This window comes from Theobroma umbraticum, unplaced genomic scaffold, assembly GCF_002168275.2.
Source record: "Theobroma umbraticum cultivar Fairchild unplaced genomic scaffold, ASM216827v3 scaffold_67.0, whole genome shotgun sequence".
NCBI lineage: Eukaryota > Viridiplantae > Streptophyta > Magnoliopsida > Malvales > Malvaceae > Theobroma > Theobroma umbraticum.
Genome location: NW_018397262.1, coordinates 7,196,221 through 7,222,608, shown reverse-complemented (window position 1 = coordinate 7,222,608; position 26,388 = coordinate 7,196,221). Strand labels below are relative to the sequence as shown.

The following is a 26,388-nucleotide window of genomic DNA, read 5'->3' as shown; positions in this document are numbered from 1 at the left end:
TTTTTATTTTAACTTCTAATGCTTAGTCTGTTTTAAGAAGTTATTTGTTAGACGTTTTACATCATGTTTCAACAAATGTATCTGTTGAGTTTCAATAGATATGTTTATTGAAAACACTAAACACTAAAAGTTATACTGAATATGTTTTAACATATGTGTTTGTTGAGTTTCAATAGATGTGTCTGTTGAAAACATTGAATAATTAATCAATGTATTTTAATAGTTTTCTTTTATTTTAAGGGTTATGTTTAATCTAAACCAAAGACTTCCACCATTCAGAATATTTAATATTGATGACATTGAAACCCTGGTTTTTTCCTTTTGAAAAAAAAATTAGAATTTCTTGATTGGGACTAAAATTCTTGCATTGATTAAGCTTGTTTAGTATGAACTCTCTATTAACTTATTGCCACGTGCAGTGTCTCATTGTTAAATCCCAGTGTGACTTTCCTTACTAAAATCCTGCCAAGGCTTAAATTCTGTTAAAAGGAGTTCCTGAACCATTGTGCTTAATAAGTCTGAGGCATGTGCTGTGAAGTTCCATGTTTGATGGAACATAATCCAAGGAGTGGTTAAACCTTGTCACTTTTAACTGGGACAAAATCTCCACACTATGACTTGGGAATTCATTATTCATTGAATTTTAGAGTAGCCTTACTTTACGAACAACAATGTAGTGAAGTTGTTCTGAGTTCTGATGTTCATTTACTGTTGGAAGAAACCATCATACAACACTGCCAGGGCTCCAAATCTTCTCTGTTGGTTCTTTCCTGATTGTTCAATTAGGATAAAAGTTGATCCTCACAGAAAAGGAAAAGAGTCCGGGTTTCACTGTGATTTTGCACTTTTGGCTAACATATTCTCTATCACTTTCTCTACAATTACAGAACTTGACAAAATGCCCCAAGTTTATAATCATCTTCTTGGCTAACAGTGTTCTCACCATCAGGCTAATTCGAATTATATTTGAGCAGAATTGATCAAAGAAACCAAAAAAAAAAAAAAAAGATTACTAGCCTTAGAAATTTGAAGTTAAATGCAATGTTATTGATTACCATGAAAAATTAATAATGCTAATAACTTTAATATGGTTCATGACAAATTGAAAACCATGACTACCACACAGCAATATCACAGAGATAACAGCAACAGCTGACTCAACCTAGAAGAAACATATTAGACAATTACAACTTGGCATTTCTTTGAAGCTCTCGGTGACTCCAGCAGTTCTTCTGTAATCTTTAATTGCCACTTCTGTTCTGCAATCATTTGTATTATCAGATTTTCCAGAACTTGTGCATGCTTCAGAAAATACTTAGCCGCTTCCACTTCAGATTCCAGCCCTCGGAATGAGAGAAATTCAATTGCCTTGATGTGAGATAACAAACAAGGGGGCACGTCCTTTGGTGGATTCATGATACTTTCTGTAAAGTCTGGAAGTACCTGTAGAGAAGAGAAATAACTTTACTAACGATACTTGCCTGCATGGACTAAGATAGATTTACATAAAGATTTGCATTCATACCTCTAAGGCAAACACAAGGGTCTCTAAAAATGGAGCATAATCAAGCAATCTTTCCCAACCTTCATGGTAGCACCGATTAATCTTCAAGTAAGTCAAGTTTTTCAACACAGGGATTGGACCCCGACCAAGAAGAAGAACCTTCAAAAGACAAAAAAAGTTGTAGGACTTGATTAGTTATAAATTTCTGCTACAAAAATCCATCGATAAGAAGTTTGTGCAATTAGTTTGGCGTTTTAAGAAAAAAAATCAACAAGAAATTAGGATAAGAAAACAAACCACTGAAAGTGGACCAGATAAATGAAGGGATTGAACACGACTAATCCCTCTAATCAGATCAGCAGTACCAGAATCATAAAACTCAGAATTGAGAACTGGTCCACAATTAATGTAGGCTCCAACCAGGGATTGGAGATCTATGTATGAATAATATCTTGCTACGAAGTGATAGCATTTGAAGTACACAAGACTTGGTGCATTAATCACGACCTCATGCTTATATTCATAAACCTCAGGATAACTTATGGTCAGTCTCTTGAGAGTAGGGTTACTAACTTCGAATTTGCTTATGTTCTTCAACTTGCAATTTTGCACAACCAATTCCTCAAGCCTGGAGCAGCTAGAAAAGAGCCTTTGAACAGAATCATCATCTGTGAATTCAATCAACTCTAGGTAGAGAATCTTGAGTCCTGGAAGACAAATCTTACCAGGGATTTTCGGGAAAACAAGGTATCTCGCCTGCAATTTTAATGTCACTAGTGTCTTGCAAGTAAGTACCCCATCAGGCAGCACGTAAAAAATTTCCATTGAGAAGGGTAGCTGTAGCTCAAGCTCAAGCTCTCTAACGTTATGCCACAGTGCATATTGTATCCATCCATCGACCGGCGAAGGTCCCATACCTATTGCAAATTTGAGATGAAACTTTTCTACATCCCCCTGACGAGCAAAGAGAACTCTATCCACAACTTGCTTCAATCCATAACGGCAACGCTTTGCAGGTTCGAGCTTATCATCAATGTTAAGTCTCGACATCGACGTGAAAAGATTCTTCCACCTTCTTGACAGGATGGATGCTCGAATTGTTTCTCTTAGTGGAAGATATGAGATGATACGACAAAGAAGGTCATCAGGTAAATTACTTAACCTGTCTCTCTCTGAGTACTCTAGTGGACAGCTCGTCGCCATAAGAAATTCAATTGAAAACCCTAAGAGAAATCAAAATTAAATATGGTTAGATAGGTGAAGGAATTTTATATATATATAGGACTATTTAAATACTAATTAAATATTCTAGTATAACAAGGTAACAGTATTTTATAATAACTCTGATTTGATAATTTTTATACTCTATGCCAACTTCAGTTTGGAAATTAAAACAAATTAAAACTTGAAATCAACTATTGGTTGCATGACATAGTGACGTGGTAAAACACCGCATACAGAAGGCGATGTAATGAAACATGAGGCAAAGGGGCATTGAATTATATAAAATCATAAGTAAACTCTGTTTATACTCATTATAATTTCAATTTTTTTTTCGGATGACATCATATAGATTCTTCTCAATTAGTTACTTTGTGAATATATTATGTTTGCATAAAGATTAAATCATTAATTTCATCCGATAAAATATCAAATAATCATGGGTTCAAAAATTAACTTATTTTCACACTCAAAACAGTCCAGTATATAAAATTATCAGTGTAAATCACTAAACTTGTTAAGTTCTAAAATAAGTAGTGTTACATTTTTTTTCAATGTGCTAAGTTACCTTTATCGATAAATTTGAAAAGAACTTTTGTGCCTATGAAAAAAAAATATTTAATTTAAAAAAAAAAAACAAAAACACCATGAGATTGTTTTCGGGAACTCCCTAATCCCATTGTTGCAGAGAATAATGTTAGTCCACTTCCTAGTAGCCTCTTGCAATGTCTCATTGTTACAGGATTGGTATTATACCCCACAATTGCCTTCTCTGCCATCAGGATTCTTTTCTCCTTTACTCAAACGTTTAGCATCATCCTTAGCCTTCTCCACTTCCATCACTGTGATACCCTTAGCAATAATCCGTCCTTGCTGTGCAGAGTTCTTTCTCTTCTCCATCGGCTAATGCTGTTTCTTCTTCCTAACTCTATTTCTCTCCTTACATTCATCAATCCGAAGTTCAGGGCCATTTAGAATCCGATAGAGAATTTCAGGAAAGTCTTACAAGCAACCAAAATTTCCAAGCACCTCCGCTTTTACCAGCAGTGAAAGCCAGGAATGGATCTACCATCTCAGCTGGATTAGGATCCTTGACAGTGTCAAACCAACCAGTTGTTGGCTGACGGATATCTGGTGGACCAAGAAGTCGAGAAGACAAACTCCTGTCCGATTCTCTCAAGCCAGCCGAATTAGGATCCACAAGACAATGAGATAGATACAGGACACCCTGGAAGCTATTTCTTTGCTGCATCTACATTCTGCTGTTGTTTCCTCTCTCCTTCCTAAATCCTAATGTCACCTTCACCATCCTAAACAGCAAATTTTGAGTGTAAGGGTAAAATTATAGGATTTTAATCACCATAGAAGCAACAAATCAGAATTATACAACATCCTGGGATTGTGGAAGGCGTTTGACTTTGGCTTGTTAGGGACGAATGGGAAACGTGTATTAGTAATCTTGGCAGGAAAATTTCTCATGAACCTTTCTCTGAAATAAAACAGGTTGGCATTTTCAATTTAAAAACTGCCTTAAGGCTAAACGCATGGCTTCTGGTGTCACCTAAGATCGAAGACTGTTATGTAAATCACATGTTAGAACAGCATGTTAAATTCATCATCAAACATGTTCAAGCATCGCACAACAGTTTCCTGCCTGATTTTTTTGTGTTTCAGGATCCCTGCAACTTGATATATCTCCAAGGAAGAGTTTTCTATATTATGCTAAAGTAGTCCCCCTGAAGATAGATGCAGAAATGAAAGAACTGAGTTCATATTTGAATTCTCAGCAAGCATAAGCATAGTTAAACACCAGTATCAAATTTGGCTTGGCTGACAGAAGCCAGAAGTAATCTATATGCAAATTTGAGCCTGGAAACAGCATGTTCATAAATCAACCCATGGGTGATTAGAATTCAAGTAAGGAACAGAATTATTACCTGCCTTATAGATCAATGCTGAACTGGAAAATTAACTCGACATTGGTAAGAATATGGTTGTGAAAATCTGACAACCATCACTATCACACAGCAACAAGATAGAGAAACATACTTGCAACCTACTTCAATTCATAAGAAAAGTTTGAGAAACTGATCAGACAACCAAGACTTTGCAATTCTTTGGGGCTTTTGGTAAATTCAACAAGTTGTCAGTGATATTTGACCTCCATTCTGCTGAATTCTGCCTTCTCCTTGCTATAATCTGTACTGAGAAATTCTCCAGAACTTCTGCATTCTTCAGAAAAAACTCAACCATTTGCATCTCACTTTTTCTACCTTGGAATGACAAAATTTCAAGTGTCTTGAGTTGAGAACATAGACAGGAAGGAAATCTCTTGGATAGCAGCAGATCTTTGCTGATGTTGCACGAATGCTGCAAATTAACCTGAACAAAAATTTAATAGATGGATTCATACTTGCCACACTACATTGACCATATGGACTCAGTACAAACCATATTGAATTATATTTCCTTTCATACCTTAAAGACGAGTTTCTAGAGACACTGAGATTCTAATTCCCTTCACTACAAAAGCTGATACATGTAATCAAGAAGTAAACTAACTTCTTCGACTGATGAACAAATGATGATTAAAGTCTTGTGCAAAGGGTCGGTTTTTGGTCAGGTTAACTTGTCAGGTTATTTGTCGTGTGGACAAAGAAAGTCAATGATAAATCTCAGTTTGACCTTTCTTACTAAAATCATGCCAGGCTTAAATTCTATTAAAAGGAGTTCCTGAACCATTGTGCTTAATAAGTCTGAGGCATGAGCTCTGGCCATGTTTGATGGAACATATTTTGAGGAGTGGTTAAACCTTGTCACTTTGTAACTTGGACAAAATCTCCACAGTATGATTTGTGAAGTTATTGTTCATTTAATTTTAAGGATATTCTGCATACTTTCTTGGCTAATGAGAGTTTCAGACTCATCCTTGTAGTTGAAATCTGATGTTCATTTACTATTGGAAGGAACCATCATACAACACTGCCAGGACGTTAATCTTCTATGTTTGGTTCTCTCCTGATTGTTCAATCAGGAATAAAAATTGATACGACAGAAAAAGAACAGTGTTGAAAAGGGGATTTTGCACTGTTGGCTAATAGATTCTTAATGATCACTGTCTCTACAATTACAGAACTTGATAAGATGCCCAAGTTTGTAATCATCTTCTTGGCTAACAATTTTTTCACCGTCATATTGACTAGGCTAAGTCGAATTATATTTGAGCAGAATTATCAAAGAAACCACACCACTATCAAGCCAATTCATGGATACTAGCCTTAGAAATTTGAAGGTAGCTGCAATGATTAGCTACAATGTTAAACATACAAATTGATAACCATGACAGACCACGAAACAATATCAGAGAGAAAACAGTAACAGCTAACTCAATGTAGAAGAAACATTGAGAAAATAATTAAACAATTACAACTTGGAATTTCTTTGAAGCTCTCGATGACTCCAGCAGTTCTTTGGTGATCTTCTTTTGCCGTTTCTTTGTTGCAAACGTATGTATTATCAGATTTTCCAGGACTTGTGCATGCTTCGGAAAATACTTAAACCATTTGCACTTCAGATTCCGTTAATTGCCTTGATATGAGATACCGAACAAAGGGGCACTTCCTTTGGTGGATTCATGAATTTCTCTGGAGGGTCCTTAAAGGTTCGTGTAGAGAAGAGAAATAACTTCACTAAAACTTGCTTCTGATGCATAGTCTAGGATGGATTGACATGAAGTTTTACTTTCATTCTTACATCTAAGACAAGCACAATGGTCTCTAAACAAGGAGTATGATCAAGCAATCTTTCCCAACTTTCATGGTAGCACCCATTAATCTTCAAGTAAGTAATGTTTTCCAACATAGGGATTGGACCCCGATCAAAAAGAACAGCCTTTAAAAGGACAACAATCTTTGTAGTGCTTAATTAGTTATGATTTTCTGCTAGAAAAAAATCCATCAATAAGAAGTTTATGCAATTAGTTTGGAGTATAGGAAAAAAATCAACAAGAAACTAGTGTCAGAAAACAAACCCCTGAAAGTGGACCAGATAAATGAAGTGATCGAACATGACTAATCCCTCTGAGCAGTTCAGTTGCATCATAATTAAGGAGATGTGTATAGAAAGCTAGTCCAAAATCAATATAGACTTCAACCAGAGAGTGGAGATCTATTAATGAATGGTATTTTGCTATAAAGTGAATGTAGTTGAAGTACTGCAGACTTGGTGCATTAATCACGAGCTTATGATCATATTCATAAAGCCATTGATAATTGCTTTTGGTCAGTCTCTTGAGTAGAGTTACAAATTGTGAATTGTCTTATCCACTTGAAATTGCAAGTTTTTACAACCAATTCCTCAAGCCTGGAGCAGCCAAAAATTAACAACATTGGAGTATATAAAATTATAAGGGTAAATTACTAGACTTGTTTAAGTTCTATAATTATTATTAGTAGCAAATGGGAAACGTGTATCACTAATCTTGGATGGAAAATTTTTCATGAATCCTTTCTTTGAAATAAAACTAGTTGTCATTTTCAATTTAAAAACTAACTTAAGGTTAAACGCATGGCTTGCAGGATTCCAAGAAAGAGTTTTCTATATTATGCTAAAGTAGCCCCCTGAGGGTAAATGCAGAAGCAGAAATACAACTGTTGTGTGTCTAACCTCGCGAAGGTGGCAACCACTAAAGTGAATAATGGCCAAACTCTCGCTAAGATAACAACCACTAAAATGATGGTCAAACTCTTACGTGGATTTGGCATTCAAATAAACTTAAAATATTATTTTATAATATAATTTTTATGTAAAACTTAGATAATAATAATCTAATAATATTCTTCTCTATCAATGGTATAGTTAAACATCATCAGTATCAAATTTGGCTTGACTGACAGGAGCCAGATATACATGCAAATTTGAGCCTGGAAACAGCGTGTTCATAAGGCAACCCATGGATGGTTAGAATTCCAATAAGGAAGAGAATAATTACTTGCCTTATAAATCAATGCTGAATTGGAAAATTAACTCGACATTGGTTAGATATATGGATGTGAAAATCTGACAACCATCACTATCAACCTACTTCAGTTCATAAGAAAAGTTTCTGAGAAACCGATCAAACAACCAAGACTTTACAATTCTTTGAGGCTTTTGGTAACTTCAACAGTTTTTTAGTGATCTTTGACCTCCATTTTGCTGGATTCGGCCTTTTTCTTTCTCTAGGCTCTACTGAGAAATTCTCCAGAACTTCTGCATTCTTCAGAAAAAACCCAACCATTTGCATCTCCTTTCTACCTTGGAATGACAAAATTTTAAGTGTCTTCAGTTGAGACCATAGGCAGGAAGGAAATCTCTGGGATGACAGCAGCTCTTTGACGATTTCTGTATTGACCTGAACAAATTATATGGATTTAGAACAAATCATATTATATGGAATTAGAACAAATTATATTGAATTATATTTCGATTCATTATACGAACCTTAAGGACAAGAGATTCTAGACAAGGAAAAGATGCGAGCAAAACTGGTAGCATGCTTTCCCACCCAACAAAGAAGCGGCCATCAATGCTCAAATAAGTCAATTTAGGCAACTCAGGGATTACGATTCTACCCTGTGGGAAAACCTTGAGGGAAAGACAATAGTTGTTACTTGTTAGTGCAGTTTTCTACTAGAAAAATCCATCAACAAGACGTTCACTCTTTTCGTAATAGAATATTAGGGTTGAAGAAGACTAACCTTTCCAAAAAGACCACATATACGAAGTGATTTAACATTACTAATGCCTTTAAATAGATCAGTTGCAGCTGTATTATAAGAAGGAAAAGTGTTATCAGATTCAAGAACTGTCCCGAACTCGATATCTGCTTCGACAAGAGAGTTAAGATTTTTGTGGAAGAATCCTTTTGGTATTTGACGGCATTTGAAGTAGACAAGGCTAGGGGCATCAATCACAATCTCATAATCTTTGAAAGCTCTCTCATGAAAGGCTATGGTCAGCCTCTTCAGTGTAGGGATGGAAATCTTGAATCTGCACCTTGTTTTCAAGATGCAGCGGTCTGCAACCAATTCCTCAAGCAGCGAACAGCTAGAAAAGAGTCTATTTATTGAATCATCATCCAGAAGTCCAACACCAGAAAGATGAAGAATCTTGAGGCTAGGCAAACATATCTTAACAGGCACTTTCAGGTCAAACATGCACCTCTTGTGACCGTGCAATCTTAATGCCACCAATGTCTTGCAAGTAAATACCCCGACAGGCAGCATATTGAACACTTTACAAGCTACGGATAAATCAAGCTCTCTAACATCGTTCTGCAATGCATATCGTATCCATCCTGCAAGTCGATAAGAATCAACAAACCCTCCACATCTGATACGAAATTTTTCCACAACCCCTGTATGGTAGAACAGAATTCGATCCACAAAATTCATGAAATTATGACAATCTGACTTTCTCCTTGTAAAACAATCCTCCAAGTTAAGATTAGACATCAAAGTAGAAATCTTACTCCACCTTTTTGAAAGAATAGATGTGCAAACTGCTTGTTTCAATGGAAGGAACGAGATTATGTGACTAAGAACTTCGTCAGGCAGACTGCTGATACTGTCTGCTACTTCGCTAACTTTAACTTGCTTAGCCATCAGTAAAAGAATTACAATCAACTTCAGCAAAACAAACCCAGAAATTTTTCACCAGGATGACGCCCGGCATGCGAAACCTAGTTTGCCTTTTAACTTCTATATCAGATTTCGTCTGCTATATGTATATAGTTCTCTTTCAATACAGAAAACCCTGTTTCTTTCAATTCAGAGAACACTTTTTACTTTGACTGAGGGTCAAGAATCCTAGGTTCTTTAGGACAAGAATATCCCGGAGGGACTGATAACACCCTAGTTTGCTTTTCCTTCATGATCACGGCAAACTGTTTTTCCCTTTTATCTTATTGTTATAATTATTAATGGAAGAGTAATGGCGGTGCAACTCTTGGAGAACATGGTCATTGCGTCATTGGTCTCCAAGCAAATTCTTTTTTTTAATTTATTTTTATGCAAAATCTAAACTATTAGGGGATAAATATATTAAAATAATGCCCTTTTTATTCACCCATGGTTGAATTTATCCATTACATGATACAAAGTACTAACTATTGAATTTTTCAATTGGAAGGTATACTCTATTCAAGAAATGGGTTCAAATTTCTATTCATCTCAAAAATAAAATAATGTAAAGATAAAGATTGGATTTAAATAACTGTTTTTATTAAAAACAAGACATAATTTACTGCAAATAATCATCAAATTTTTTTTGGATAATTGAATTAATTGATTGATTTAATTTAAAAATTCAATTAATCTAGCTATTGATTGATTTAATGATCTAATTAGATTAATCAATTAATTTAGGGTCTATTTGTTTTGATATAAAATATTTTAAAAAAATATTTTAAAGACTTATACTTGTTTGAAACATAACAAATTTATTTCAAATATATACATTTTACAAGTCATTAGAAAAAATAGTCATTAACCACGAAATTGTCTAAGGTTAAGAGGGGTGTAAGACATTTTCTAGATAGCATAAAAAAAAAACTTTTATACTAAGTCTAGGAGTATAGATTTAATGAATATTAATATTCAACTTAAAATATTAAAAAAAATTAAAATATATTAATGTTTAACTTAAAAAAGTTTTTAACTTAAAATATTAATATTTAAATTATTCAATACTATTAAAATTAAAAAATATTTTTTAATGAAACCATTCAATGCAATTAAATGTTTATTTATAAATGATATAAATTTTACTAATAATTATAATAAAAAATATTTAAATGATATGATTAATACATATTAGTATATATAAGTTTTGGATGTCTTACACAATTTATAAATATTGATATTTTTATAGTGAATACACATAAATATAAGTTTTAGATGTCTTACACAATTGTTAAATATTGACATTTTTATAGTGAATACACATAAATATAAGTTTTGCATGTCTTACAAAATTGATAAATATTGATATTTTTAGATTTAGGGTAAGTTATGGTAAAAATGTGATGAGATAGAAATTTTTTAAAAAATTAGAGATTACTTTAATTTTAAACTATCATAGAGTTAAAAAGATTGTATGAATGATTGTGTTGCATTAATCATTAAATAAAATACTTAGATGTGAACATGCTTAGACAATGAAAGTACTATATATAGGTAATAGCAGAGCAAAAATGGTCCATACATGCAAAGGCTATAACTTAGCAAATATGGTTTTACAAATTAGAAAAAGTCAATCTAAGACAAAAGGAAAGGATTTAATTTATTGTTTAAAATCTCATGGTTGAGAATAAGGTAATGAAATTGATAGAGAAATATATAAACCTAAGTGGGATAGAATTGATAAAGAAAATAGAGATGTAATGGAGATCATACTGAAAAATTTATAGAATTCAAAAATGAAAAATACAAACGTGGGAGACCTTAAACCCACATGTTTAAAGTTGAAGACCAAAAAATTTAAACTACATCTTCAACCAACCCACATATCATTCAGCTCAAGCTCTAAACGACTCAAAATTATCACTCCATGTGGTACTAGGATAAGGCACTAAAAGCTTCTTTTTATATATGATTATAGATATATTGATTTTACCAATTTTCATATTTATTTTTTATTTAGATCCAAACCAATACTTTATAATGAACACCTATTTATCATTTTAACATCCACATAACTCCATTTTTCCACGAGATGATTTAAACTAGAAAATATTTTTCACGAGATAATATAAACAATAGAAAATGTTTTCCATTTGTGATACTGAAAAATATTTTCCAAAAATATTTTCTACCAACGAAAATATTTTCGATAGTTTATACAAACAATAGAAAACATTAATTTTTTTTTTCAATTATCAAAGGGACCCTTAATTAAAATAAAATTTTAAATTTTAATCAATTAAACTGAATGCACATGTAAATAGATAGTTTTTGTGTAGTTTTTTTTTTTTAAAAAAGTATCAAAATATTCTCAATTCAAAGTTAACATTTTGCGAGAAGAGAAGTTACCAAGAAGATATTAATTGAGAAATTAAAAAAAAAAGTTGAAACTATAAAAGATATAGATAAGATTTACCCTTAAAATCTTTCAAGCACATACAAGACATATATAGCTAGACTGATACACAAGACATATATAGCTAGACTACAAGACATTTACAGTTAGTAACTTCTTGGGCATTCGATTGATAACAAATAATAACTATAGTCGCTTACATTGAATGACTGTATTGCCAACAAACAATTAAATTAGATCTAATGCTTTTCATTATTCAATGAGGATACAGGTAAATGATATTCTATTTGACATTGACTTGAACCCCTTGGTGCATCGAGAATGCTTGCTATTACTTTACTGCTTACAGCTCTTGCACTGCATACAACCAGCTTCTTCAATGCCAATCCATTCCTCAAAAAGTATTTCACAACTTCCGCATCTTTCTTGCGAAATCTATTAATCTGAACTGTCTCAAGGTTGCATGACAAACAAGCAGCGGGCGGTGCATTCCACCTGTCGTTGCGAACCAGTTTATATGGAAATTTCTGACAGCAATAGGATGAATCCAATCAATCCTCGGATCATACAGGGAATAAGAGAAATTGATGTACTGATTCAATATGCATGTCCTGAACTTACCTTTTCCAACACCAAGGAAGTCAAATTAGGTGAATGGTCTAGCAAGAGACGCAAAGCTTGACAGTCATACATATAATCAACTTCAACCACAAGATGTGCCAAATTCTGGAAAAGAGGTGGATTCTCATGTTCCCTGATAAGTCCAAGGCTCAGCAACATCTATCATATGTAAAAGATTCAGTCATTGAAGGAAACATATATGGGCAAAAGCGAGCGAGCATGTGAGAAAGGCAGAGAAGGGACTTACATTGTCTTCGTATATCTCCAGCTGCTTTACCTTGTTATAGATGGTCGTCAAGAGCTTGGAGGTGGAAGCCCTATTAGGCTCAGTGACATTGATGCTTGCTGCATCTAGGGACAATAGGTTATTCTGACAATCACCTTGTATCATAGAACCTCTAAGATATTTTACATGTAGTCCTGATCCCTTGAGGCAATCTTCTATATGGAACCTTTCAAGCACAGGGAAAGCAGAGAGAAGCTTGTTGAAAAGGTTATCATCCAAGATAGAGATTGATACAAGCTTGAGGGTCTTAAGACATGGAAACACCACGTCAGCAGGGATGCTATCAACTATGTTACAACCAGCCAATTTTAGAGATTTCAGTCTTTGGCACGAAAAAAGTATACAAGGTAAATTAACATAATGAATCTTATGAACGTTATTTACGTAGATATCAAGCTCCTCAAGAGTAGACACACTTGCAGTTGCAGAGAGAATCCAGTTAGACATCTTGGTTACGCTATAGCTGGGGTCATAACACCTGAGACGAAACGTCCGAAGCCTATGCAATTCTTCATGGTTACTCAAGGCTTTGTCCAAGAATTTCTCAAAGGTCTTTGCTGGACTTAGATTGTCCCTGAAATCAAGAATGCGGACTGACCTCCAAAGGTACCTAAATCTTGATGACAAAATGCTGGTTCGTATTGCAGAATGGGATGGAAGAGAAGAAAGAATCTTGCAAAGGATTTCATCAGGTAAATCACTGATCCGATCCGTTCTTCTTTCGGTTACCTTCACCTGCATCAGGCTTTTTTTGCTGACTTTCTGCATCGTTACCTGCACCCGCATCAGCCATTTATTGCTGACTTTTAGCAGAAAACTCCCCAACCTTGATAGGTTCAGATATAGTTTTAGCAAAACTCTATTACAAGGCATGGCAGTAGAGTTTTCTGAACCCTTGTAGGCTTTTACCTTCTGCTTAACACTTCCTAAAGCTTTATGGAACAAGATTTCTCATGTTTTCTTTTCTGTTTTCTCCATATTATCCTAATCTCTCCATTATCCTCATCTTTTTGCTCAATCTATTTTTCTTTATTAATTATAAAACTTAAGTTAATGCAAATCCAATGTGAAATTTTACATACTTTAATAAAGTTTCTTTATTAATTTTGGACCAGCGCCATCTATTAAAATTTCTTTAAAGATAAAAATAAATCCATCCACAGCTCAGATAAAAAGATCAAGTAGATTAAGCTTGTTATTAGTAATTAATTCCTATCATCATATCAAAGAAGAGATTTTGAATGCTTTTAGTTCCAATTTTGACAATATTTGAGACCATATCTAATTCAAATTCTTAGAATTGGGAACAAGAACATTGTGATATATACTTATGCAAATCCTTAAACATACAAGCAAGAAAGGCAGACACCGAAGAGAAAGAAAGGAAAACAAACAGTTGCTATTTGAGCATCCCAAGTCAGAATTTAAGCTGTAACGAAATCAATTGTCAAGTGCTACAAATTACCAATAATAGAGACAGTGGAGATACGTCGAGGCCTTGGTGAAGACACCAATCTTGGCTAGACGTCGGGAAGTTGTGAGGATACCATTCTTGACTAGTTGACGAGGTTAGGTGAAAAATAGCCAATCTCTCACTTTAATTGGCTAAGTCAAAGATATTAAAACCTTTTTTTGTTTAATTGACCAAGCCAAAATACTAGAACCTCTTTCTCTTTATATTCTTTATTAATTCGTCAATAACCAAAATATTAAAACCTCTTTCTCTTGATATTCTTTATTAATTCACCAATAGGGTTTTATCCTAGAACCTCTTTCTCTTTATATTCTTTATTAATTCACTAATAGGGTTTCATTTGAAACTTACTTGTAGGGTTTTATCTTAAATTTTCTTAAAATGCAAGTAAAGGAAAAAAAATAACTAAGAAAAAGTTAAAGGAAAAATAATTATAAAAAAAAAATTTTCCTAACTTATTGCGTAAGTAGTACTCTTGTATTAGGAGAGCTAGAATTCCATTGGCTGCAAGGGCCAAGACACTTTGTTCAAAAGAGAAGAGAATAATAAATATAAGAGATGAAAAACATATTTCAGCTAAAACACTTTGACTCTAAAAATTAAGCAATCAATACGTTGTAAGGAGAATCTCAGATGCTATAACCAATCTTTGAAAATATGCATGAATAACCAAGCTTCAAGGTTTAATTCAAAATTAGAGACAAAGAGCCAAACTATTAATAAGAGAATAGACTTATAGGTTGTAGATAGTCAATTTTGATTAATACTTATTCTCTAAAAATTTATTTTATCGCATAATAGATAGCAGTGAAAGTAATCTGCAATAGGTGACATGGTTTGTGGGTTACTTTCGTATTGGGATGTTTCAGAGAGTTTGGTTTGGCTTGGTGGCTCAGATATGGAGGTAGTTAAAAGCTTCTTCTCTTGTATCTATTCACGTACAGAGCTCCTATTCGAGAACAAGTTTTATTAAATATAATTATTTCAATGATAACATAATAAATTTTTAACCGTTATTCAACATTAACCTTCAGTAACTGCTACTTAACATTAAAACTCTCCTTACCTTAAGTGTTTTCTTGTAACTGTTATTTTGACACTATATATATAAACCCTTTACAACTCAAAAAAGGAACTTTTTTAGAACTATTGGACTCTAACTCATTGTTTTTCTCTTTAGCCTATTCTCAATCAAAACACTTACTCTTTTCTTATTCTCTTCCACCTGCCACGATATTATTCTTTTTTTATTCTCTTTCACTTGCCACGACATTTAGTATTTCAGGAACTGTTCCAATCTTACTCTCATCACAAAAACCCCATTTACATAGGTCTATGAAGAAGCAAAAGTTTGAACCTCAAATGTTAACAAGCTTAACCAATCATTCAAAAGGAGAATTAATGAAACAAAGCAAGAAAACTGACACAGAATCAATGGAAGTGAAGGCCAGTCACTTAGCATTTAGCAAACATAGAATAGAATTTACTTAGTTTTGAAAGAAAATACACACCAGGAAAGTGGCTAGCAGCCCTTTTTAACAATCTAAAAACCTCAAAAAGTTTCATACTAGCATTCAAGAGCTAAAAATTATGACACCCGAAAGACAAAAGAAATGTAATTTGAAAGCTTATATCTCTGCATCATTTTTGATGAGTTCTGACCCAGGGGAATCCTGTTAATAAAAACCTGACTGCAGCTTATTCTCAAATGATTGAAATGCTAGATTCCAACTTCACAGGATAGAACCCAATTTCAACTATTTTCGATTCTCTAAGAACTCGTAGCACTTGATACTTGGTCTCGTCTTTGAAATCACAATTGCAAAACAAAGATATCTTCTTCAAAACAGGCGCATGCTGACATAAATGCTTCAACAATTGTATACTAGCGGCAGTGGCCTCAAAACACAAGATGGCAAAGGATTTTAGACAAGAGCTGAAACAAGGTAGGGTTTGGAAAAACCAATCTTGATCTTGTGGTTTAAAACCCTGTATTGAAATAAAACACAATATAGTTCAATCCAGGAAATATGAATTGTTAGCTTAAAGGCATGCTTAGTGATATTTTGCCACAAGGGAAACTCACCGAAGCAATGCCAAGAGTTTCAAGTTTTGGTGCTTTTTGAAGCAGATACATCAATGCTCCCACAGTATAAGCACCAGGAAAGTAATGATCCGGTCTAACATGCAAATGAGTCAAATTGTGAAATGTGGGAAGACCTGCTTCAAGATTTTCTGCACCTTCAAGAAGCTTACACACAAAAGAAGAATGAAATTAGTATATATTCTCTTTCGGTGTAACCAAGTGCATAAAGGAAAACAAAAATGTTGCTCTACCCGAAGCAAATTAACATTAACTGAAACGGAATTTGCATTCTGAAGTCCAGCAAGTAGTTTCATTGCAAGGTGATAATTCTCTCCTCGATTTCTAAAGCCAATAATATCTACCTGAGCCCTGTCCAGAACTGGCAATATTGGATTGTATGGAACAAGTTGAACCAGCAACGAAATTCTCAACGATAAATGGCTCAGATTTGCTGTGTTAACTTTGATTTTACAATTCCCATTCTTTATCAGTCCAGCTTTATAATTGGAAAGAGAGAATTTCATCAGAGTAGGAATATCGATGTAGATTTCGTCTATATTATTCCAATCACACTGTTCTAAAACCAGCTCTTCTAGGACTAGACAACCTGAAAACAGCTCTTGGCAGGACTGCTCATCCTTAAATCTGACACCTGAAAGTTTCAAGACCTTAAGGCTTGGGAAACGGACAGGAGCAGGAACTTTCAGAGTACAATGCGACCTCAACACCAAGCTAATCAATGATTCCGAAGTAAAAAGACAATCCGGTAAGGTAACATATGTTGGTTTAATCAAGAGCCTTATTACAGCAGATAGCCATGGGCTGAAACCGAATTCATCAACTTCCTTCTGCAAGATAGGAGAGAGTTTTCTTTTACAAGCATTACGATGGTGGAGTGATCTATCTACAACCTTCAAGGAACTACCCCTTATATCTTGAATAGGACCCGGATCTTCAAAATTAAGGTTCGGGAGAGAGATCCACAAAATTTTCCATCTTGTAGACAAAACCGAGGTCCTTACAGCTTCTTTGGTTGGAAGGAAGGAAAGAATGTGAACAAGAACATCATCAGGTAAGCTGCTGATTCTGTCTTCTCCCTGACTGGCATCCTGTCTCTCCAAAGACATTTCCCTCATGGGACTAAGAGGTGAAGCATCGGTAGCCATGTTCACTTTATCACACTCAGACAAAGTATTCCGAGTCAGTAATAAAAAAAAAGGAAAAACAGAAAAAAAAAAACCTCAAGAACCCCATTTAAATGTATTTGTTTTATCTCTAACTACATAGTGAAGCTTTGCCAATTCCATATTTCCATATTCCTCCCAATCCCAATATCAGAATTGAATTTTCTTTTAGAAACCTATGGTGAAATTAGAGTTTTGAATGTGCTTTACTTCAGATAACTATCAAAATCATATAAAAAGTAAAGGGAAAAATTAAAAGAAAGAAAAAAAAAACAAAAATTAGTACCTGAAGGAGGAGGAGGAAGAAGTGAAGGCTGAAGCAGAAGTTTTTGATGGCTGAAAATCAAATGAGCAAAGGAGAGATCATTCTGGAGAAACTCTTCAGTCCATCTATTGGCTGTTGATTGGAGTTGAAATTCTTTGGCATGAGAAATTCTTCTTTCATTGAACTTCTTCCTTCTTCCAACTATCCTTTTCTTTCTTTTTTTTTTAAATTATTTTTTATACCATTAATGTAATGGAAAAATTCAACAAGCATAGTATAATATCAATTATTTATTTCATAATTTAACATTAATTTTATTTTCTTTTCTCTTTTTAAATTTCTTACCCTAAAAATATGTTGAGTTCATTCATCATATCCATATTTTTATTTGCTACTCAAATTGGTAGATGTTCTACCTAAGGTGATTACCACTTGAAAAATTGTCACTAATTTAATGAAAACCAAGTAAATTTGTTTGAGAATTGACCAATCCACAGCAAATTCACAAAATTTCTTACTCATCAATTCTATGCAATTTATTTATTTTTATAAAAAAGCCTATCAATTCTTTTATAAACAAGCATAGCAACTGCACTATATAAGGATATGCAATTTACTTAAATCTTTGAAGAAGAAAAGAAAATCCAAATTTGTCATGTATAGACCAAACTTGTAACACTCATCATGCCTTTTTTTGGAATTTTTTAAAACACCATAATATATTGGATATAATCTAATCTTTCAAAAGGTGAATTAATGAAACAAAGCAGGAACACCGACATAGAATCAGTGGAAGTGAAGGCCAGTCACTGAGCATTTAGCAAACATAGAATAGAATTTACTTGGTTTTGCAAGAAAATACACACCAGGAAAGTGGCTAAAAACCCTTCGTAACAATCTAAAAACCTCAGAAGGTTCATACTAGCATCCGGGAGCTAAAAATTGTCACACCCAATTGAAAAAATAAATGTAATTTGAATCATTTTTGATGAGTTCTCCTCCAGGGGAATACTGGTAATGAAAACCTTTCTGGATTATTTCCTCATATGAAATGCCTGATAAATCCAACTTCAGCTATAGAACCGAATTTTAACTCTTTTCGAGTCTCCAAGGACTTGTAGCACTTGATCCTTGATCTCTTCTGTCAATTCATATGAGGAAAACAAATATATCTTCTTCAAAACAGGTGCATGCTGACACAAATACTTCAACAATTGTATACTAGCGGCAGTGCCCTCAAAATACATGATGGAAAAGGATTTTAGGCGAGAGGTGAAACAAGGAAGAGTTTGGAAAAACCAATCTAGATCTTGTCCTTGAAATTCCTGTATTGAAATAGAACACATATAATTCAATCCAGGAAACATGAATTGTTAGCTCAAGGGCATGCTTAATGATAGTTTTGGCAGAAGGGAAACTCACCGAGGCAATGCTAAGAAATTCAAGGTTGGGTGCTTTTTGAAGCAGATACATCACTGCTCCCACAGTACCAACATCAGGAAGGCAACAAGTCGGTCTAACATACAATTGAGTCAAATAGTGAAATGTAGGAAGATCTGCTTCAGGATTTTCCGCACAATTAAGAACCTTACACACAAAAGAAGAATGAAATTAGTATTCTCTTTCAGTGTAACCAAATGCATCAAGGGAAACAAAAGTGTTGCTGATCTACCAGAAGCGAATCATTTGTCACATAGAGGGAATTAGCATTCTTGAGTCCAGCAAGTAGTTGCACTGCACGTCGACCATCCTCTCCTCGATTAGTAACCCCAAAAATATCTACCTGAGCACTCTCCAGAGCTGGCAATGGGTTGTATGGAACAAGTTGAACTCGGAGAAAATTTTGGCATGATAGATGGCTCAGATTTGCTGTGTTAATTTTGATTTTACAGTTTACACGTTTTACCTGCTGAGATGTATAATTGGAAAGAGAGAATTTCTTCAGAGGAGGAATATCAATGTTGATATCCGATATATTCTTCCAATTACACTCTTTTAAAACCAGCTCTTCTAGGACTAGACAACCTGAAAACAGCTCTTGGCAGGTCTGCACATCCTTAAATTTGACATGTGAAAGTTCCAAGAACTTAAGGCTTGAAAAACAGACAGGAGTAGGGGCTCTCAGAGTGCATTCCATCCTCAACACCAAGCTAATCAATGATTCTGCAGTAAAGAGACAATGGGGCAAGATAACATATTCTTGTTCAATTAAGAAAAGATCAAGGTTTTGAGTTTTATGCCTTATTGCAGCACATAGCCATGAGTTTAAGCGGAATACATCAACTTCCTTTTGCAAGGAAAGAGAGAGTTTCCTTATACAGGCTTTACGATGGTGGATTGATCTATCTACCAGCTTCATGAAACTAGCCCTTACTTCTGGAACACGATCCTGGTTTCTGTGTAAATACGAGAGATCAGTAAAAGTAAGGTTCGGGAGAGACATCCACAAGTTTTGCCATCTTGTAGACAAAACCGAAGTCCTTATAGCTTCTTTGGTTGGAAGGAAGGAAAGACTGTGAACAAGAACATCCTCAGGTAAGTTGCTGATTCTGTCTTCTCCCTGACTGTCGTCCTGTCTCTCCAAAGACATTTGCCTTATGGGACTAAGAGGTAAAGCATCAGTAGCCATGTTCACTATAATCACACTCAGACGAAGTATTCCGAGTCAGTAATAAAATAAACAAGAAACGCAGAAAAAACCCCAAGAATCCCCATTCAGTAACATCATAATCATGTAAATATATATATAAATTAGTACCTGAAGGAGGAGGAAACAGTGAAGGCTGAAGCAGAGATATCATCATAAAGAAACTCTTTTAATCTGCATTAGTGATTGATTGGAGTTGAAATTCTTAGGCACAAGAAATCCTTCTTTCCTTGAACTGTTTCCTTCTTCCTATCAAATATTTATTTCATTCAATACCTTCATAATTTAGTATTAATTTACTTTCTTTTTAATTTTTTTTACAGTACACAATATGTTGAACACACGCATAATATCCATATTTTTATTTTCTGTTAAAATTGGTAGATTGTATGTTACTTTTTTTTTTTTTTTTAAAAAGACAATTATTTTGCACACTCTTGTTTCTAACCAATAACCTTCTATGTTAAAGAGCTTAAAAAAGAAGAAAAAAGCTATTTTCCCCTAAAAAATTTAATAAAGAAATTTTAATTTATTGAATAATTTTAACTAAAGTGATTACCATTTGAAAATTTCTACTAATTAAATGGAAAATAAGTAAACTTGTTTAATAAAGATTATTGGCTGCTTCATTATCTTATATCTTAGCAATAAGGAACATAGTAGCTGAACATTGGAGATTGAGTTTATCAGAAGGCTTTAGCTTTCTATTTTCTGCACCAGAGAGTCTGTGTGCTGGCCAAAAACATTTCATTCTTGATCATCTATTTCATAACCAATAAACCAAGACCTGAAAACTTGACTTGAAAGAGTTATTGATCAAATTCTACAAGACAGTGAGATCCACGGCATATTTTGATTTGGAATTATTCTTTGTAATAAATGCAGTGACAAGAATATGGATAGAAAAGCAGGACGAGATATACAAGCAGATAAAGCACGTTGTCAATTAATTACCAGCCTAGCAAAAAACAGAAGAAATTCAATATCCAGGATGTGCTATAGCTTTACACCAATATGGCCTGAAAATAGCACTTGGAATTATTATAACTACAGCAAGCATACACTAAGCCATTCTTAACCTCTAAAATGGCTGCAATCCCATTTTTTCCAAGGCTATGCTTTTTCTCTGCCTCATAGCCTTTTTCCAAGTCTCTTTTGCCACTTCCAAACCTACTGGTCTATCCATGAAGCTCATCCGAAGGGATTCCCTGCACCCTGGAAACCTCACTAAAGTTGAAAGAATCAAAAAATTGTTACAATTGCCAGAATTTAGAGCTCCATATTTAGATTCTGTTTTGAGTTCCAATGCAACAGCAGATCTTGATACCGTCCATGTACCAATAGGTCGCGTTCCTGATAATCATCTATATGTGGTAGAGCTTAAAATCAGAAGCCGACTCCATCTGGTGAAGTTGCTGATGGATACTGGAAGTGGTCTAATTTGGATGCAGTGTAGGCCTTGTAAAAAATGCTTCAGACAGCAGCTTCTCATGTATGACTCTCGAGCCTCCACCAGCTATCACAAGCTTCCTTGCACTCACCCGCTTTGTCAAGGTGATTACAAATGCTACAAATGTTATAATAATGAATGTGTCTACAGCATTCGGTATGGTGTTGATTCTCATCCTAATCCACCTACGACAAAAGGTGTTGCATCTTTCGAATCATTCCAATTTCCTGTTGATAATGTCCACACTAGAGTCATTGATGGTATGGTTTTTGGATGCTCCAAAGATAACCAAAACTTTGATTTTTCCAATGGGGAGATTTCAGGAATTCTAGTATTAAGCTTGGCACCAGATTCACTAGCAACCCAGTTAGCTAGTAAAGGCATTACTAGTTATCGGTTCTCATACTGCTTAGGCCCTTTTACTGATGAATTGGTGCGACCTAGTGTCCTAAGGTTTGGAGATGATATTCCCCCACCAGTAGGAAATCTTCAAACAACACAAATTCTACCAAACGGATTCTATCACTTTCACTTGGAATTGTTAGAGGATCATGGCAGCAACAAAACATGCGTATCATTTATAATATGGATGTTGCTAGACTCCAATGGGTTACCGAGACTTGTGGTGATGATATTCCATGATTGAATTCCATTATCTTCTTCACCCTCTCCTCTTTGCCTTGTTTAATTTCTTGCTTCATATCAATCAGCAGAGGGATTGTTTAACTCAATTTTCTCAAAAAAATTGCTTTGGGAATCCTCTCATACAAAGTAAAGTTCACATGTGCTTTAACATCTTTGACAATGGAGTTTTTGTGGGAAACATCAGTTGGAATCAAGTTATTATTAAAACAATTGGCTAAGTTTCACCAACTAATAAATACTTTTCAAGACAACATAACAGTCACATTCATTGGAAGAAGAAGGGAAATTAATCCAAATGCATCGATGATCTGTGTATGAGTTTCAGTCTAAATCTCAATAACAATATAGAAGTTAACTTTAGAAGCAGGAAAACAGAAACAAACTCTGTTTAATCTTGCCTTTCAAGTCAAAATTACATGTTCACATAAAACTTTGAATTTTTCTGAAATTGGGGAGCTCCCTTGAGCACTACTTACAGCACTACTTCTACGTGTACACATACCACAGAATAAGCTAAAGAGCTGCCTCAACTCACATTTTACTCTTTTCTTTTCCAAGTCTTCTGATAAATCATCTGAGCAATGGTCTGAAAACGACTCCAAAGCTTTATCATTCTTGAGTATATATTTAAGAATGGAACGTCTTTCACATTTTTAAGATTTTTGAAAGAGATAGGTACAAGATTGTCCAGCAAATGATTTTCCTCTCCCAAAATATCAAGATCAAATCCCTAAAAATAAAAAATCACTTGTTAGAAAAAAAAACCAGCTTAGTTTTCTCATAAAATCAAGAGAATCCCTTTTCATGATATAACTAAAATATTGGAGTCAATAGAAACCTACTTGGAAAAAGTGTAGAGAATATAGACTTGGTGACTTTTGAAGAACATGCATCAATGTAGCTCCACCACGAGTGGAAAGGACAAAACTTACAGTCAAATGGGTCAAGTTGTAAAATGTAGGAAGATGAACAGCTTGAAAGTTTTCTGCAAATGAGATGACCTTGACAGAAAGTGGAAATGCTTTGTTACCAGAAATGAATGAATGAAAGAACATTCTTCTAGTTTGTAATGCTAAATTAAAGATATATATTGACATGCACAGATATATCACACATACCTCAAGTGTTCTGTTTGATAGTTCAAGATATTTGACACCACGAATTCCTTCTAATAATTTAAGGGTGCGATGACCAACCTGAACTCGTTGGTCATATGTCAACCAACCAAAAACATCAACCTCTGCACGAATTACTGAAGATAGGTCACAAGTCACAAGTTCAACTAGGGAAAAACTTGTGTAGGAAAAGTTTAAAAGATTTGGAGCACAAATCCTTATTGAAATATCAGGAGGACCATTGTATTCCAAGGAAATAGATAATGTCAGCAAAGTGGGAATAGAAATTTTAATTTCTGTTCTTTTGGTCCAATCACAGTTATCTAGATATAACTCTTCAAGGACTGGGCAGCTAGAAAGAAGGAGCTGAGCAGAGTACTCATCCTGGAATTCAATGCCATCAAGATTTAAGTACTTAAGTCTTGGGAAGCTTATGGAAGCTGGAAAACTATTCAAGGCAGCTTGAGTCATATGTAACGTCAAAGAAGTCAATGACTCGGAAGTACAAAGGCTATGAGGCAAGGAAAACAGATTGGATTCCATATATGGAATAGAAAGGTCTAGCTCTTCAACTTTATGCTTCACTATTTTAGATACTATTGACATTGACGCCAAGATTTGGGAAGAAGAGACGGCAAAAGTTGAATGCAGACGAAATTTTTGTATGCGTGCAGTGTCAGGAATCATGAGTAGCTCTCGCTTAACACTATCCAAGAAACTAGTAGTCTTTTTCTTCTCTTTATATGCATCGAAGTTAAAACTAACAATGGTAAAGAAAGTCCACAAGTATAGCCATCTTGTTGATAATGCAGAAGTGCTTACAATATCCTTTGTCGGTAGAAAGGATAGAATATGAAGGAGAAGTTCATCAGGTAATTCACTGATTATATCTTCACCAAAATCATCATGCTGGACTTGAAATCGATTCTGGGTTTCGGATTTCGTGGACAATGTGAGGGATTTAATTGCCAAAACAATAGAATCCATGTTGTCTATTCTCTTCTGACAAGAAAAAAAAATTTACTTAAATGAGAAAAACTTGAATTGTCTGCAAGAAACAAGCCAGCCAAGAATTGGAATAATCAATTAAATAACTTCAATCAGGTTGATTTTATAAGACATCAATGACAACAAGAAAAAACACATGTGTATAATTAACAATCAAATTCAAGAAACAGTGAATTAATCAAAAGCAATTCATCTATCTGAAACTTTCACTACATAATGCTTCTTATATAGTAATTGAAAAAATTCAATTAAAAAGAAAAAAAACAAATAGTCCTATTTGATCAATAACACATAATCCCAATCATAGGGTATGCAGTAAAAGAAACCAATTAAAAAAGAAAGAGAAAAAGGAGAAAGTGGGGTACCTTGGCTATGTGTAGATAATTCTGAAGTTTTTGAGTTGGTTTTGGTTTTTGGCTTGGTGAAAAAATCAGGTCATGTTGACCCTTTATATAGTTTACTGTCTTGACTTAAACGACCACGTTTGAGGAGTTTTATAGTTTCTCAATCTCCTCTCGGCAAAAATATATAATTAATTAAATATTTCTAAATAATTGAAAAAGGTAATTTATTAAGACCAAATTACTTAGTTGTACATTGGAATTTTTTAAGCTAAAATTGTTTTAAGAATTAACTTAAAAAGGGGAATTTTATAAATTTTTAGTAAATTAAATTGTGTCATCTCCTTAATAAAAAAAATTTTAAAAGGGGAATTTTAATAAATAAATATTTATTTTAAAAACTTTTGAATTTTTGATTTTGTGTATTTATGCGGTGGTACTTTATGATTAAATGATAATGTGTAAATATTATATATAGTTGGAATGCTAGTTATATAAATGAGAGCTTTTAGGACTTACCATGTCATACCAAGCCAGGTGAACCAATCAGGTTCTAGAATTCTTTCTCTTTCGGCTTCTATTCTGACAATACTTTTACTTAACAATTGTGATCGATGGTGTAAATGTTGCAGGGTAACGTAGTCTATGAATGAGTTTCTGTCGAAATCTCAATAATTAACATGGAAGTTAATTTTAAAAGCAAGAAAACAGAAACAAACTCTGTTTAATCTTTACCTTACAAGTCATAATTACATGTTTAAATGAAACTTTGAATTACATAACCCCTTAACCACGGCTTATAGCACAGCACTGGTTCTACATGGACACATACACAGAATATGAGCTAAAGAGCAGCCTCAGCTCATATTTTATCCCCTCTTTCTTTCCCAAGTCTTCTGATAGATCTTCTGAGCAATGGACTCATCAAAACCACTCCAAAGCTTTAGCATTCTTGAGTATATATTTAAGAATCGAACCTCTTCTGCATTATCCTTAATCAGTTCAACATTCTTCTGATTTTCCTCATCACATCCTTGAGAAAAGTGTAGAGATTGTAGATTTGGTGACTTTTGATGAACATGCATCAGTGCAGCTCCATCACGATTAGAAAAGTTGAAATTTACATCCAAATCGGTCAAGTTGTTAAATGTAGGAAGATGATTAGCTTGGAAATTTTCCACAAATGAGATAGCCTGGCAGAAAATAGAAAAGTTTTGTTATCAGAAATGAATGAATGAAAACAATTTCCTCTAATTTGCAGTATTAAGTAAAAATGGATATTGACAGCATGACATATATATACACAGATGCCTGAAATGTTTCATATGATAGTTCAAGAAATTTGACTCCACCAATTCTTTCCAATAATTTAAGTGTACGATGAAGAGCCTGAACTCGAAATCGTTGGTCATAACTCAACCAACCGAAAACATCAATCTCAGCTCGAATCCCCGAAGAGAGGT

General features: G+C 34.2%; 7 protein-coding genes across 7 annotated transcripts; 1 reads left to right on the top strand and 6 right to left on the bottom strand.

Moving 5' to 3' along the window:
- Positions 1-1,176: 1,176 nt before the first annotated feature.
- On the bottom strand, positions 1,177-3,625 carry LOC110419764 (F-box/LRR-repeat protein At4g14103-like). Its single transcript, XM_021432865.2, has 4 exons — positions 3,493-3,625; positions 1,802-2,727; positions 1,526-1,663; positions 1,177-1,443 (listed from the first exon to the last, which is right to left on the bottom strand). Exons 1-4 carry the CDS (start codon positions 3,623-3,625, stop codon positions 1,177-1,179), a joined length of 1,464 nt encoding a protein of 487 aa, XP_021288540.2.
- Positions 3,626-7,841: 4,216 nt separating this feature from the next.
- Positions 7,842-9,369, bottom strand: LOC110419763 (F-box protein At4g22280-like). The gene is made up of 3 exons (XM_021432864.1): positions 8,464-9,369; positions 8,207-8,350; positions 7,842-8,117 (listed from the first exon to the last, which is right to left on the bottom strand). Exons 1-3 carry the CDS (start codon positions 9,367-9,369, stop codon positions 7,842-7,844), a joined length of 1,326 nt encoding a protein of 441 aa, XP_021288539.1.
- A 2,673-nt stretch (positions 9,370-12,042) lies between these two features.
- On the bottom strand, positions 12,043-13,478 carry LOC110418890 (F-box/LRR-repeat protein 13-like). The gene is made up of 3 exons (XM_021431711.1): positions 12,672-13,478; positions 12,425-12,583; positions 12,043-12,330 (listed from the first exon to the last, which is right to left on the bottom strand). The coding sequence occupies exons 1-3, from the start codon at positions 13,476-13,478 to the stop codon at positions 12,043-12,045; spliced, it is 1,254 nt and encodes a 417-aa protein (XP_021287386.1).
- Positions 13,479-15,888: 2,410 nt separating this feature from the next.
- Positions 15,889-17,436, bottom strand: LOC110418888 (F-box/LRR-repeat protein At4g14103-like). Its single transcript, XM_021431710.1, has 3 exons — positions 16,522-17,436; positions 16,271-16,435; positions 15,889-16,173 (listed from the first exon to the last, which is right to left on the bottom strand). The coding sequence occupies exons 1-3, from the start codon at positions 17,434-17,436 to the stop codon at positions 15,889-15,891; spliced, it is 1,365 nt and encodes a 454-aa protein (XP_021287385.1).
- A 1,353-nt stretch (positions 17,437-18,789) lies between these two features.
- Positions 18,790-20,348, bottom strand: LOC110418887 (F-box/LRR-repeat protein At4g14103-like). The gene is made up of 3 exons (XM_021431709.1): positions 19,392-20,348; positions 19,142-19,306; positions 18,790-19,044 (listed from the first exon to the last, which is right to left on the bottom strand). Exons 1-3 carry the CDS (start codon positions 20,346-20,348, stop codon positions 18,790-18,792), a joined length of 1,377 nt encoding a protein of 458 aa, XP_021287384.1.
- Positions 20,349-21,550: 1,202 nt separating this feature from the next.
- Positions 21,551-22,462, top strand: LOC110418886 (aspartic proteinase nepenthesin-2-like). The gene has a single exon (XM_021431708.2). The coding sequence runs from the start codon at positions 21,551-21,553 to the stop codon at positions 22,460-22,462; it is 912 nt and encodes a 303-aa protein (XP_021287383.2).
- An 826-nt stretch (positions 22,463-23,288) lies between these two features.
- LOC110418885 (F-box/LRR-repeat protein At4g14096-like) lies at positions 23,289-24,563 on the bottom strand. The gene has a single exon (XM_089783946.1). It carries the CDS (start codon positions 24,561-24,563, stop codon positions 23,289-23,291), a length of 1,275 nt encoding a protein of 424 aa, XP_089640072.1.
- Between the last annotated feature and the right edge of the window lie 1,825 nt (positions 24,564-26,388).

Excerpts from the sequence above, each read along its gene's own strand:
- LOC110419764 (XM_021432865.2), bottom strand. The coding sequence starts at position 3,625 with ATGGAGAAGAGAAAGAACTCTGCACAGCAAGGACGGATTATTGCTAAG. Across the intron at positions 1,664-1,801 it reads TATCTGGTCCACTTTCAGTG|GTTCTTCTTCTTGGTCGGGG; the intron begins GTTTGTTTTCTT and ends TGTCTTTTGAAG. Across the intron at positions 1,444-1,525 it reads CCCTTGTGTTTGCCTTAGAG|GTACTTCCAGACTTTACAGA; the intron begins GTATGAATGCAA and ends TCTTCTCTACAG.
- LOC110419763 (XM_021432864.1), bottom strand. The coding sequence starts at position 9,369 with ATGGCTAAGCAAGTTAAAGTTAGCGAAGTAGCAGACAGTATCAGCAGT. Across the intron at positions 8,351-8,463 it reads TATGTGGTCTTTTTGGAAAG|GTTTTCCCACAGGGTAGAAT; the intron begins GTTAGTCTTCTT and ends CTTTCCCTCAAG. Across the intron at positions 8,118-8,206 it reads TAGAATCTCTTGTCCTTAAG|GTCAATACAGAAATCGTCAA; the intron begins GTTCGTATAATG and ends TAATTTGTTCAG.
- LOC110418890 (XM_021431711.1), bottom strand. The coding sequence starts at position 13,478 with ATGCAGAAAGTCAGCAAAAAAAGCCTGATGCAGGTGAAGGTAACCGAA. Across the intron at positions 12,584-12,671 it reads TGGAGATATACGAAGACAAT|ATGTTGCTGAGCCTTGGACT; the intron begins GTAAGTCCCTTC and ends TACATATGATAG. Across the intron at positions 12,331-12,424 it reads CTTCCTTGGTGTTGGAAAAG|AAATTTCCATATAAACTGGT; the intron begins GTAAGTTCAGGA and ends TATTGCTGTCAG.
- LOC110418888 (XM_021431710.1), bottom strand. The coding sequence starts at position 17,436 with ATGGCTACCGATGCTTCACCTCTTAGTCCCATGAGGGAAATGTCTTTG. Across the intron at positions 16,436-16,521 it reads TTAATGTTAATTTGCTTCGG|CTTCTTGAAGGTGCAGAAAA; the intron begins GTAGAGCAACAT and ends TTTGTGTGTAAG. Across the intron at positions 16,174-16,270 it reads AAACTCTTGGCATTGCTTCG|GGTTTTAAACCACAAGATCA; the intron begins GTGAGTTTCCCT and ends ATTTCAATACAG.
- LOC110418887 (XM_021431709.1), bottom strand. The coding sequence starts at position 20,348 with ATGGCTACTGATGCTTTACCTCTTAGTCCCATAAGGCAAATGTCTTTG. Across the intron at positions 19,307-19,391 it reads TGACAAATGATTCGCTTCTG|GTTCTTAATTGTGCGGAAAA; the intron begins GTAGATCAGCAA and ends TTTGTGTGTAAG. Across the intron at positions 19,045-19,141 it reads AATTTCTTAGCATTGCCTCG|GAATTTCAAGGACAAGATCT; the intron begins GTGAGTTTCCCT and ends ATTTCAATACAG.
- LOC110418886 (XM_021431708.2), top strand. The coding sequence starts at position 21,551 with ATGAAGCTCATCCGAAGGGATTCCCTGCACCCTGGAAACCTCACTAAA.
- LOC110418885 (XM_089783946.1), bottom strand. The coding sequence starts at position 24,563 with ATGGATTCTATTGTTTTGGCAATTAAATCCCTCACATTGTCCACGAAA.